Raw genomic sequence first — 14,465 nt, 5'->3', positions numbered from 1 at the left:
TATCTTATATTGGCTCTTTATGCAGCCCCTCAGTTCAGCCGATGTCTGAAACAGGCTGTTTAAGCTCCTGTCTCTTTAAGGAGTCCGCTCTGTTCTGATTGGTTAGCTTGGAAGGCTACATAAACAAACAGTAGTAGGATTTCACTTCTTTTTCTCGTTTCTCTCATCGTCTCAAGTACATCTGTACATGTTTCAGCCCAAATCTGATCCGAAACATGCAAGTGGACGATGCGAACAACAGATGGAACAACCTCAGCGACAAAGACTACAGAACTGACGGCCGTTTGTGGACATATGCCAACAATCTGACGTCCTCATGTGGAGGAAATAGAAGTAAATTTGCAAATAAAGTGTTCACAGTGTCTTTCAGGGACCATTTTTACATATGTTTGGAACTTTGACCATGTTTAACAAACACATCCGACATCATAACAGTATCAAAACAGCAGAAAATCACAAAGAAACGTAATATAAAGAAAGAATGCCTTATGTTCTACTTCTAAATAAATAATAGTCCTCTGGCATCTCTCTCATTTATTACACTGAGCGCAGCAGCACAGTGTGCGCTCGCTGGTGTGCGTGACTTGTCGTCAGATCTCTTCATCTTCCTATCTCTAATCAATTTGAGCGCTCCGCTCATCGAAGGGCTGGGAGGTATATGTAGACTACAATGCTTTATGCAACAAAGAGAGGTTAAAACGTGCCGGTGTGGACTAACAGCCACAGTCATAATATTTGTTTGATGTGTGATCAAATCAGAACAGGTAAGAAATAAAAGCTATTTGCAAAAAAAACCCAGCTGGTTTAGCTTGAAGTGAAAACCCTGATTTTTCTTTTCTCAAACCATTTTTTCGGAAAAAAAACAACCACAAACATTCCACCACTTGTTTGCCCTTAAGAGCTCTCGTTGTGTGTGTGTTTTTTTTCTGAATTCTCTTCTTTTTTCACATCTTACCTCTTCAAAGTTGCCCTCCATGGGTTTGTACGCCAGCAGCAAGACGGATCTCATCAGGTCTCCCACCAGGATGAAATCTCCTTTGGTCTTCAGGTAAAGGGCCATGATGTTGTTGTAGTGGTTGCACTCAGTCCTGAGCTCCTTCTCGGCCGTCCATTCATACAGACGGACCTTAAAACAAACAAATCGAGGTGAGTAATCGTTTGTTAACGAACGAGCTGCCAAAGTAGAGGATCGACGATTAGGTCCGGTGGTATTAGATAAACTGGCTGACATTTCAGTTCCAGGTTGCTATTACTTAAGATGTGATGTGCCTCGGTGAGCATGAGGTTGAAGTGCTGATTAACAGTCTTGAGTTATCGGCTGCCACATTACATGAACAGTTAACGGCTAATTACACTCGCCGGTTCACGCGGTCTGCACCTTTCAATAGTTTAAAAAAAAAAATGGATTTAGGGTGAGTAAGTGACAGAAGATTGGAGGAGTGTCCACAGATCTAAGTGCTATTTACTGAATGTCAGAGCGGACTCAAGAACATCACCACAAAGATCCTGTGACACCAAGAAACCGGGTGGTGCCGGATTTCAGTTCAGAGCTCAGGAATGCTGCAGTAACGGCCTGTACAAACTGTGGCCTGTGTTTTGTTGTACAATTGTACTTGAAAGTTTGTGAACCCTTAAGAATTTGCTCTATTTCTGCATAAATACGACCTAAAACATAGATTTTAGTCCTGAAACTAAATAAAGAAACATTGGAAAATGATCCAATGTTACATATGTGTGTGCAGCAAAAGTATGTGAACCTCCAGGATTTTCATCTCATTTGAAGGGGAGAAAGTCGGGTGTTTCAGTCAGTGGGATGACAATCAGGTGTAAATCTGGGCCCTGCCTCTGTGAAACATGGTGGTGGTAGTATCATGGTTCGGGCTGCTTTGCTGCCTCTGGACCACGACGGCTTGTAATCATTGATGGAGCTAAGAATTCTGAGTCGTACCGGCAAATTGTACAAGAAAATGTCAAGCTATCCGTCCATGAACGGCAGCTCAACAGAAAGTGGGTCATGCAGCAAGACAAAGACCCTAAAAACACACACGAGTCGTTCTACCAAAGAACGGTTAGAGCAGAGGAAAGTTAATGTTTTGGAAAGGCCGAGTCAAAGTTCTGATCTTAATCCTACAGAAACGCTGTGGACTGTAAGGAGGAAAGAGTTCACAAACTTTCAAGCACCACTGTATGTAGGAGAGATAAAAAACAAACAAAAAAACTCCACTTCTACTTGTTATGTCTTGTAAAACAAAGATGTGAACTGGTGAGGTTGCGCTTGTTCAGTTGCCCGAGGAAAGACTGACCGAAAACATCTTTAACTGGGATCGAGCAGACAGTTCTCCTCGGTCGAGAGAGGTCGCTGCGATGTTTCCTCTCTCTGATTGAAATGTTATTTTCAGGGATAAGTTGCAGTGTTATAGAAATATAGTCAAACAAACATTATTAAAGATCTATAAGGAACAATAGGAGGCGAAGCTTAAAATTACATTACATTACATTGAAATCAAAGAAGATTACTACATACTGTATCTAACATTACATTTACAGAGAAGGCTCAGTGAAGAAGTGGTACTAACAGGTCTGTGTTTTTTAATTTTGTATTGCATTGCCCTTTGTACAGCGACTAGAAGAATTATTTGTTTGAAAAGATCCGATCGAAGAGTCCTGATCCTGTTTTGGTTTTCTGAAGCTGATGTATTGATTTGGCTTTTTAACATTTGGCAAGATTTATAGAAAATGCAGCTAAGACAGAGAACACTGTATCCATCATACTGTATCTGTCATGTAAACTGAAATGTTCTCTTGAATATGTGGATATGTACATTATGATTTGTCATGTGACCATCCTGGTTATCGTCTAGTTTTTTAACAGTTCGATTCCATTAAACACGTCAATCTACCTCTGCCAGTGACCTGCATCTTATTTATTTAAGTCTTTTCTTTTTTTAAATTGTACTGTTTTGATCGCCCTGCAGGACAAAAACCAAACAAAACAGATACGTATTGATTTTGTGGAGGCTCAGACTGAGAGTGTTTTCAATGCTGATGTATGAGTCTGTTTCCAGCACATGCTGATATTGAAAAGGCAGATCATTTTAAATAACTGAAAAAAACTCAATACATGTTCAATTTATATTTATCAAATGCATTCATTTTGTATTGACGACAAGAAGCATTTTAATTCGAGCATTTCTGAACATCACAAATGTGTTTTTGTCACTTTATTACATTTTTTTCTCTTTCTCACATAAAAACAACGACTAAATCTGACCTTTGAGAATCAGAGCGGGATGAATATTGATGACTGATGCTCTTTGGTTGTTGTCAGTGGATACAATGCAGCACAGCCAGTGTAGCCACGTTAATGGGTCTGTGGTGTCTAATAGATTAGAGTAACTATGGGTAGAAATAATGTTTTTTTGCCAGTTTATGTAAAACTTTTTTGTGTATTTCTATGCCAGTTAGGAATTTCCTACATTAAAAAAAAAAAAAAAAAACTTTTCACATGCCCCAGATATGTAATAATTATAGCAAAAATATGAAGTTTGAGAGAGTAAAGATGATAGAATAGCTAACCGTTTTCCAGGAAAATGTTAAAGTAAAGAGAACAATCCACCAGTGCAACGTGTCCAAATGATGGAATTATTAATCACTATTATAAATCAATTATAAAAAGTAATTTAGGAGGGTGTTTCACTGATTCTGTTGCAATGTCGAACTATATCTAGGACAACATTCCTAGAGAAACTGAGGTGATGGATTTCTCCTTGACGACTGATAACGCTGATACATCATAGTGAGTTTAGAAGGAAACATTTCTTCTTTGATTCAGAGGAGCTGACACCAAAAACAATTACCAAAGTTAAACATCTAAATATTTGAAATGCAAGCTTAAGTCATCAACCCGCCATATCTGAAACAGTACTGAACTGATACGGCGTGAAATTGTTCCTTTAAAAAGATATGTACAATGCAGATAATGTTAAAGAACTCATGTGGGTCGTCGTAGGAAACGAGGCCTTCTGTGTGATGAGAAATCTGCAACCCATGACTATTTGATTCTCGATATCTTTAAGATGAGGCTGCCTTTTCAAGCTTTTAATCCTTTTAATCTATCTATAGCTCAGTGTGGATAAGCGTGGCATTACAGGGCAGTGGTAGGGGGGTGGAAAGGGGGGGCAGAATGTTTCTTTCACACTGTGTGTCAAGGATTTCACAGAGCAATCCATACGGGATAAGTCTATTTAGAAATTGGACTTTAAAATGACTGAGGAGGCACTTTTCACCCTGAGCAGATTAAATGCTTCTTAAATCATGAAAGACAAAAAAAAAAAAGTCAAAACACACAACTACAGAGGTTGACTCCCTGGTGAAAAGAAGGAGAAAAAAGTCTAAAAAGTGAGAACAGAAAATAATGAATGTCAGATTGTGTCAAAAGGTCTGACTGTGACTCGATACTTCAATCTAAAGGTGGCATTAAATGCTCCGACAGATTAGATATCTTCAAAAATCAGAGATACCTAAACCCCCAGACTGCAGACACGGCCTCAAGGAAACGATATGATTCTGCAAAAAAAAAAAGCTAAATAATAATTATATAAGTTTATTGGCTATTTGAAAATAAAACCCTTGACCTTGGAGCAGTCTGTACTTTTTCCCCTCATCGCTCCCCGTCGTGGCGGCTCCCCTCCCCAACAGCAACGTATTGATTGTAATTAAAGTAGGTAATCAGGAAGCAAATAACCGGCCGGGACGTTTCAGCATTCAGCAAAACATGAAATGTGTGTGAGGTCGTTATCAAAGTGTTGCTAAGAGCCTGTCTGTGTTTTTAATTAAGTAACCGCGAGAAAAATATCCAGTTTTAGTTTCTGTTAAGCATCGTTATGTTTCCCTCTCTCTCCTGCACTCTCTATCCAGAAATCTTCAAAGTTACTCAGCCCTACTGAACACATGAAGCATTAACTTATTCTCAACAAGAGCGATCACTTTCCAATAATTAATCAAACTCTCAAGGACTAAGAGAAATTATTGTTAGAGCTGCAAAAATCTGTTGAATAATCGACTGACAGAAAATTAATCGGCAATAATTATTTTAATTATATGTATTTTTTTTTTGCAAAAATGCCAAATATTAGTTGGTTTCAGCTTCTCAAATGTGGTCGTTTAATGATTTTCTTTGCCAAACATGATATTAAACTGAATATCTTTGAGTTTTTGACTGAGGGTTGAACAAACAAAGAGACACATGAAGATAATAATAATAGGAAGGAATAATAATAATAATAACAACAGGTATTTTTCACTATTTTCGGACATTTGACAGACAGAGAAAATAGTTGGCGGATTAATCAATAATGAAAACAATCGTAAGTTGCAGCCATAATGATTTTAATTGTACTAAACGACTCTTTTCTCTCATTTTGACAGCAGGTTTGAGGTAGAAACATAATCTGACACACTGACTTAGTTCCTGGTGTACCTCGGAGTCAATTCACAGTTCAAGCTGTGTTTTTTTCTCTTAAAAACAGATTGTAGATGATCATACAATACCTGCGGTTCAGTGACGAAAACGTGGAGTGCTGTGTGTGTGTGTGTCTGAAAACGTCAACACTATCAAGCACCACTTACCGTGCTATTGATGCTGGCCAGCAGTTTGCCATTGAACTCCACCATCGAATAGACAGCTCCTTTCACCTCCTTCTCGGCTACAGTTTGCAGCTTGCCTGTAGCAAAGAGCACAATGTCTGTCAGCCTCTATTCAGCCGGCATTCAAAGTGTTACATGCTCAATATCAATCTATACTAGCATGTACGAGATCTTTGTGATGCAGAGGAGAGAGCGTGAAGCTCAACGACTTGTGAGAGAGATGTTGGGGGGAAAAGTTTTTAAAGAAAAGAGTAGGTGAGGCATTCAGTACAGGAGGATATATGAAAGGCAGGCGATGCACCTTGAGAGTATGAAAGGGAATGAGGAGGAATCAGTGGTGGTGAGAGAAAAAGAGAGAGAGAGAGAAGAAAGTCTGATAAGAAAAGATAAGAAAATGATTAAGTGAGGAGGGAAACAAGAGCAAGGTAGGACAAAGTGTCCGTGAGTGGAGAACTAGGACGGAGCAGAGGGAGGAGAAGATGAAAAAAAAACAGGATGAAGGATAAAGAGAGCAAAAGCAAAATGAGCTGGATGAAAGAACAAACAGGGTTGAGGTTGATAGTGCGCTTGGGTTTCTTTGTGTTTGCAGAAGAGAGAGAGAGAGAGAGACAGCTTATGAAAACGCTTTGGTACTGACCGTCGGTGTAGTGGAAGACAATAATGCGTCCCTGCTTGGGCTCGGCCTCCTCTGGGTACACCATGGCAGTGCCGACGATGAAGTACACTGATGGGTCTTTTCCCAGACGACACGACACCATGCTGAGGGCGTACTCGCTGGGGAGGAACTGATGGGCATGGAGGACTGGTAGAGATACAAAGAACAGATAAGAAACTGAGTGTGAGAGCTGCGAGATACACCTCTCTGTGAAGAGGATTTTACATTTATCTGTTGTTTTATCATGACTGTCCAGTTAAAAGATGATTCAGCTTCATTACAACTTGAGTCTTATTTTCTGGGAACACAGTGACATCACTATGACCAAGAAATATGAAGGATTAGAGTCTCAGACAGGTGAGCAAACCGTTTAGCCAGATCATCTATCGGTTTATTTAGTGGCGACAAGATTTAGAGTCACAGTGACGCTTCGAGCTAAATGCTAACATGCTCGCAATTACAATATTGACATGCTGATGTTAAGCAGGTCAGATGTTCATCACGTTTACCATCTTGGTTTAGCGTCTTAGCTAATTGCACTTGCTAATTAGCACTAAACACAGAGGACAGCTGAGGCTGATGGGAATGTCATTAGTATTTAGTCAAAACTAAAGTATTGGAGTATTGGTGTGAATCCAGGGCATCTGCAAAGCTATTACAATTCATTCTAGGGAGGGATGCATGCATATCTGTGCCAAATTTCCAGGTAATCCATCCAATAGTTGTCAGGATATATTGTCAAAGCCATAATGTCATGGTGGCACTAGAGAAAACTCAAGGCTGTCTGTGCCAGATTTCATGGCCGTCCGTCCGATAGTTGTTGAGGTATCTAAGCGGTAGACTGACCGACGTCGCCATCCACAGAGCTGTGCCGCTAGCGTGGCTAAAAACCAAAGTGAGCCCACCAGAAATGTCATTAATAACCCCTCGTTGCCCTGGAAAACCTGAGCATGCACGGCTCTGACATGTGCAGTGTGTCAGAAGTGAACCAGGAACTCTGTAAACTGTGATGGATGTTGAAAACGGACAGTTTGGGTAATTATATCACCGTGACTATGAGGGTTATGTCATAAACTGTAATCCTCCATGTACCACATCTATATTACATCAGGGGTTTTTTTTGCATTTTGCCTGATTAGATCTCTTGACAGGAGTGTACAGTTTCATTATTTATCTATTTAGCTACTTTAATCTCCTGTTAAAGCACCTGTAAAGGGAGGATACCTTTCACCTTTATGTTCTTAATTCACGCCGAGCAGTCAGGCTTGACATAGGCGTCATGGATGGACTTTAACTGCTTAACTCAGCTGGAATAGGTAGCCAGCAGCAGTGGATCACATGCTCCATAATAACCATAAATATGCAAAAATCATGCATCCAATAAAACCTATTTGACACGGCTAATATCAATAATGCAGCAGCTGAAAAATGTAGCGTGTGACTTAAACAGCGGCGGCCATGTTTAGCAAACCTTTGAAACGACTGCGGATTCGAGTGGTGGAGCAATAACCGAGTAACTGATTACACTATGAATACAGACTCCGAGTTTCCTTGGGGTACATATTCATAGTACACATACCAGACACTTTACAACACTGCATAAGAATGTCTCCATGTCTGATTGATGAAAATCTCACAACATCTAAATGAGCAGTAATCTGATCGCACACTGATAAATTGGATTCAGCTGTGGACACGACGTGCTGAAGCAGTCCCTTATTTACATATTATTAACATAGAAGATACTCTAATTTATGCGGGTGTGGTAACTTGTGGATCTTTTTTTTTTTTTTTTTAAAGGAAGGCTCAGTGCAGAGAGTTATGCATTGCAAAATAGAAAGGAGCAGAAACCTGACATGAGCTCTGACATGGAAATGATTTACATGAAGCCCAACATGTTCAATCATTCATGTCTCCATAAAGAGCCTGCGTGTGTTACTGTGTAAAGTAGTTAAAAATGACATATAAGAGTAAGACATGACATGTAAGTTAGGATGACGGCAAAGTTGGATCAGATAAATAAAAACTTTGTGGTGCATCCGTTTGAACATCAGATATGAGCGTACAATAGCTTGATGAACGAGCGTCAGGCAAAGTTTTTTCTTCAGCGACCTGCTTCCACTGGAGGTAATTCTCTCCCCGAGCTGAGCCCATTATTTTAGCATCACAAGCACCTTATGAAAGCACTAGCTCCGTGAAATCAAATGGAAATGTACAGCTGGGCTGTCTCACCTTCAAAGGTGTGCTGATCCACGACTAGCAGACTGTGAACCTCCACCTCTTCGCCGAAGGATGTCTCGTGGGGAGATGTGCTGCTTGGGAAGAGTTTGCTGGAGCTCACGCTGCTGGAGAGAGCCTGGAAGTATGTAAATTTATCATTCGGGACGGGAAGACAAAGAGAAGTCTAATAAAGGGTGTATAGAAATTCAAATCTCTGTTTCTGAGCGAGTTCGGCACCATCTGTAGCAGCAGCGTTTAAAAACTCGGTAAACATCTTTTTGGTCATCACGTGTGTGTGAGAGAGAGGCACTTTGGCTCTGTTTTGTTTCTGCAAAGTTATGTGTCACAGCGATAAAAACAAAACACAAATAAATTACACGCCTGTCCCTTTGGGAAAGCTGAGGAGCCAAGCTGAGTGGACACAACACATGCTGTCACAGTAAATCTGGCTGAAATTACTTTTTGATTAGCTTGCCAAGTGAGAATCTCTTTTAAAAACACTACTACTTTTTCTTGGCAGCTGAAATCTCATTGTCGGTATTCCTTGACAACAAATCAAACAAAAGGCAAGTTATGTTTAATGTGATTCGACTTTGACTTGGTTTGAACTCTCACAACAGCCAAATTTAGCTCGAGTAGGTAAAACGATTCATTTAAATTCCTTCATTTAAATTCCTGACTACCTACGTGTCTCTGAAGTAGAGCCCAAACAGGATAAAACCATGTTACAGGCTTTTTATAAAGGAAGATTTGTCAGTTATCAAGTAAAAAAAGTTTTCAAAAAAGTCAACAAAAAAATGTTTCTGCTCAGATTCTGGTGCTTTGACTATAAAACTAAAAGGTCAGAGAGAGAAAAATTGGGCCTGAAGATAACTGAGGATGACTATAATTATATATGAGGAAGCCAGACCAGGACTACCTACTAAAGGTCCTGACGAGACTTCTGTTGGAAGAAGATAATACCATTTTTTTTGGTTTGTGGCTCCAAATTGAAATTTACACAAAAGGTATTCTCAGTGATAAAATGAATGCTGGGGGGCAAGAAAAAAAACCTTCTCATATCTACTGGGCTTATCCTCATGTGATTCATGTTGGTAAGAGCAACTGTTTTGATCATTTAATAAAACTTGCAGCTTTTTAAAATGTGATGATTTTAAACTTTTATGTGTCACACACGACAGCAAATCTTCAGATTCTGGACTATTGATCGGACAAAAAAAAAAAAAAGACATTTGAAGACATCACTATGATCTCTAAGAAATGATAACTTTTTCACTGCTTTCTGATGAACAGACAAAAAGATTAAGTGAGAAAATAATCGTCAGATTAATTCATTATGAAAATAATGGTTAGTTTTAGCACTACAACAGATTGCTGAAGCGATTATGAAAATGTTGGGAATAGAAGTTGATCGCTCTTATGTTACATAATACTTGGGCAACAATGTACAGCACAGGATGAATATCTTTATAAAAAGCTTTTGACTGCGAGCAAGAAATCCGTCACATAAAAATGTTTTCAGGCAAGACCTTCAACAAAAGGACAACTGGTCTGCAGCTATCAATGAAATAAACTTCATGGGAAATTTATATTTATCTTAAGGCTACAACATGAACAACAAGTAAAATATATATAACTCATTACGTGTCAGTGAAAGACTCTGTTCCTGTACGAGTTTTGTGTCAAACTTTTGTGTTTGAAAATCAAATTAAAGTTGCACAAAACTAACAAAATAAAACACCAAACTATCCACCTGTACACAACAGCAGGGTCTGGTACCAGCAGACCTGCTACGTGGCTAGCAGGACAAGACATCTGTTGTCCTGACAAGCTCCCGGTCTGATGTTATAAATAATAATCTCAGTCAGTGTTCCTGCTTAGAAAACAGTGAAAAAGCCCTCGAGTGTTTATTATCCAAACACAACAGGCGGCTACGGTACCTGAGTGCTCGCGCTGGGGCGTACGGCAGAGGTGGTGCCGCTCACATCCTGAATCTCCACCCTGCTTGACAGGACCCCGAAACACTGGGAGATCTCTTGGTAACAGATCCGCCTGGTGGTTTGTTAACAGAGTGAGAGAGAGATGAGAGGAGAGAAGAAGAAAAAAAAGTCAGTGGAGGACACACAGGCGAACATGAAAAGAGCCAAGTGTGGTAAGCTGAACAAAAACAAGTTGCCTGAAGACTGCTGATGTTTTTCCAACTCTATAACACAACAGTCAACCTTTTAATAACTTATTTAGCTACAATGAGTCACAGCTGTCCCTTAAAACCCTGGAGTACAAAAAGAGGGAACAGAAAATCATTCAGCAGATGTACGACGAAAACAACAAGACAAAGAAGCTAAAATAGAATCAGAGGCGAAGTTACTGCAAACACAAAACACATGAAGCGTTTCTGTGCAGATGATGGGTTTGAAATGTTCAGTTGAGCTTCAATTCTTACTCAATATTTGACAACAGGACTGACCTGGGAGACTCATAGAGGGGAACGGTGCGGATGTGGAGTTTCTGAATCTCGTCGATGGTGCCGATGGTCAGAGTGCTGTTGTTGGCCAGAGCCAGACTGTAAAAAAAACCCAAAAACAACAAGATTCAGGATTGGCAAGAGGAGAAAAGAGAAAGAAGAAGAATACACCCAATCCCTACAAAATCAAAACAAAGTTTAGATGTATCATTCCAGTGATCAACATCACAACCAACCAACCGTGTCCGCTTGAGGATCACAACAAAAGTAATGAAGCCTGCATGTTTATGAGCTCTTAAAAAGCACAGAAGAAGACAACAACACTTTCCTGTAAAGATGCAAACTCATCAAATGCTAAATAAAGTAGTAAAAGTGCCGCTGACCTGTCGGGATAGCCCTCAGAGTTGAGTGGGCACATGTAGTTGACCTCCTTGAGGTTGACGTTGGAGAAGACCAGCTTGTGGTTGGAGGAGTAAATGACGGTGGGTCGGTCGGAGCAGGCGAAGACGTTGGAGGTGGACAGGGATCTGAAGGTCCTCAGCACGGTGGGCTGGGTGCCCAGCGTGACCTTCTTACGCTCGCTCAGGGCGCCTGGGGTGAAGGAAAGAAGATTTAAAAACACGAGTTTATCTCCAGTTTGAGAAGCAGGGGGGCCATCGGGTCAGTAAAGGTTTAAGCAGGGCGGGTTGATCGGCCAGAGATCGCCAAACAAAGTCACGGGTATACAAGTTTAGGACGAGGGGAGGACGTTTCTCTTCATTTGATAACAAAAAAAGGAAAAGTAAAGTTAAAAAAGACAAAAGAAAAAGAGAGAGAGCGTGAGCGGCGGTGGTCAAGCGAGGAGAGGGAGCGGCGGTAGCGAGAACAAAGCCGGAGACTGAGAGAAATAAAACATTCTTTTCTGACTGTTTCACGGCGGTACAAATAAATAACCACCAAACACTCAAACAGATGATTTACTGTGGAGACAGACGCTCTCGGTCTCTGTTTCATCTTCCTCCTCTGCATTTCTCCTCTTCATTCATTCATTCATTCATTACAGTTCAGCTCTGTGTCTGTAGTGGACAGGTGGCTCTTGGAGGCAGACAGAAGCTCGGAGCGTACGCGCAAACACAAACAAACATCATTATGTTCTTTCTCTTGCTGCTCCGTCTTAACGAGTACGTTTCTTCAAATGTCACAGCGTCGACTCAGTTCTTGACACGAGAGTTTATTATCAGCATCATCCATACTCGCTGAAATGTTATTATCATAAACTCTGTTCTCCCTATGTGTTCCTTACTCTCTGGCTTTTATTTATATGCCGTTCTTTTACTGATCCAATATGTGCCTAATTTTATATTTTGCCTATTTATGTAATATATATAAACATTACATATCCATAACTAAAGGAAAACAAATCTAAAGGGAATTCGTTATGTATTTGTTATGTATATAATGAAGAAATCACCAAAACTATGGAAAAAAAAAGTTATTTTCATTTTTTTGGCTGGCAGGCCAGTAAAACTCTATACTGGTCAAATGGGCCAGTGGGGAAAAAATGTTACGTTAGACAGTGCTTCGGGTCACAAGAGACATTTTTGTGTTAGTAGTTTCATTTATGTCTTCTTAATATTTTGAGCAATTATTTTGGGGATTTATTGTTGTTAATCAGATGATGATGATGATCAGCTGTGATAGAAGGAAGAGGCGGGACTGAGTCGTGTCTTCTTCCACAAACATACTGGAAACAAGTGTAGGACGGGGGAGGGGAGGGGGTGGTGGGTGGGGGGGGGCATTGGTGCAGTCTTTGATCTCAAGTAAGACTCAGAGATGCTTTTTGTATTATTTGTTCAAAGTGAGAATAAATCACCCAAATAAAAGCAGCTGCATGATTTGGACTCTTTCACCTGTGAATGAAGAAGCAAGAGCCTGAACGCCTTTAACCATGAAAGTTACTACTTTTGTGCAGAATCACCATCTCATATACAGATGGGTGCATTAAATATCTTTGTTTATCAGTTTATCCTTGTTTTATTGTTATAGTTTAAAATGAACCTTTTTGCACATTTACAGTAATACTGATCAATGTGCATTGACCCTGTAAAACAAAAACAAACAAATAAATAATTTGTCACCCATGTGCACAACTAACAATCATAATACTGACAGATCTTTATAGTAAACACATTTTATACATTTTGTCCCTTATGACCGCTGTACAAACTATGACTATAAGCTGATCAAGCCGAAGCAAAATGAATGAGTCCATTTGTATGCACGCTAGTATTCTGGTTGGGAGTCTTATCCTGTTCTTGATTCAATTCACTACACGATGTTTACAAGGGACACAAAGTAACCTGATTATATTCACACCCTTGTGTACACGATTACAACGTTATCCGTGTTTCTGATCAGCGTCTGCTGTTTGTTTGTGTGCAGCTTTCTTAAAACCTGCCACCGGAGCCGAGATAAACAGTCGGTTCGTTTATTAGTCAACCAACAAATAATTAATCAGAGACTATTAGGATAATCAATAAACTGCTTTACTCATTTTTTTCAAAGCTCTCTGACACTCCGGCTTCTTAAATGTGAGAAATTGTTTGTTTTTCACCATTTTCTGACTGATCGAAACTGAGAATAATCAATAGTTGCAGCCCTACTGAACACAGCTACATTTTAATACTTTGTGCTGGATTTAACTTGCATCATATCACTTGTTATGTAATTTGAGGCCAAAGTACAAGGCCACTATTTACGTCTTGGTTTAAAAATGTTAATGGTGGAAGCTGCGCTGATGGGAAGTTGGAGAGAGTTCCATGGGAAACAAACCCAGTATGAGAAAGCTCGACTGTTTATAATAGATGACATTAAGATAACCCAGTCTGGGGACCTAAAAAGGAAAACCAAAAGTTGCAAACACATAAACAGGTTTTTATCGAATCTCTCTAGTCATAACCAGGATTGTAGACACACTCATTGGTTCTGTATTTAACGTTCTTCTCTGATATCTAAATGGTTCAGATCTATCTAGATCAATCTAGTCAGTAAAACCATCAAACAGAAAAAAACAAAACAAACAAAAGAGACGCTTTGTTGCTCTAATGCCTGCCTGTACTGGTGAGTTTTAAAGTCCCAGTGATATGAAAAATACATTTCCCCAGCTTTAATCCTGCGTCCCCCTGGTGTTAATTGTTCATTCATTTCATTATACGCCAGATAGAAGTAAAAAAAAAAATCGATATCAGAGTATTTTTAATATCAAAATCCCTCTTTTCTCTTCCTGTTAAACGGTTTCAAATGTTTGATGACTCATCCTGCACTCAGGGGTGTTTACAAAAAGTCCATACAATCGAATGTGACTTTGGGGCGAGTAGCTATGAAGTATGAAGAAAGACAGGAAGAGATGTGTGTTTGGATATCGGTGGGGTGAAATCTCTGTTTTCAAGGATTTGATTGAAATCTCTCTTTTAACTGTACGCTGCTCAAATATTCCCTTTT

General features: G+C 39.7%; 1 protein-coding gene across 1 annotated transcript in view; it reads right to left on the bottom strand.

Moving 5' to 3' along the window:
- The window catches only part of ddb1 (damage-specific DNA binding protein 1), a 48,593-nt gene that overhangs the window by 8,427 nt on the left and 25,701 nt on the right, over positions 1-14,465 (bottom strand). Inside the window, exons 16-22 of the mRNA XM_067578408.1 lie at positions 11,369-11,576; positions 10,989-11,084; positions 10,462-10,573; positions 8,534-8,657; positions 6,284-6,448; positions 5,629-5,723; positions 956-1,126 (exon numbers count right to left, since the gene is read on the bottom strand). Coding sequence (XP_067434509.1) covers positions 956-1,126; positions 5,629-5,723; positions 6,284-6,448; positions 8,534-8,657; positions 10,462-10,573; positions 10,989-11,084; positions 11,369-11,576 — 971 coding nt within the window. The remainder of the gene's footprint in view (positions 1-955; positions 1,127-5,628; positions 5,724-6,283; positions 6,449-8,533; positions 8,658-10,461; positions 10,574-10,988; positions 11,085-11,368; positions 11,577-14,465) is intronic.

Source organism: Thunnus thynnus, chromosome 1 (assembly GCF_963924715.1).
Source record: "Thunnus thynnus chromosome 1, fThuThy2.1, whole genome shotgun sequence".
Classification (NCBI taxonomy): Eukaryota; Metazoa; Chordata; class Actinopteri; order Scombriformes; family Scombridae; genus Thunnus; species Thunnus thynnus.
The sequence above is the reverse complement of the archived record's forward strand: the minus strand, read 5'-3'. Positions and strand labels throughout refer to the sequence as shown.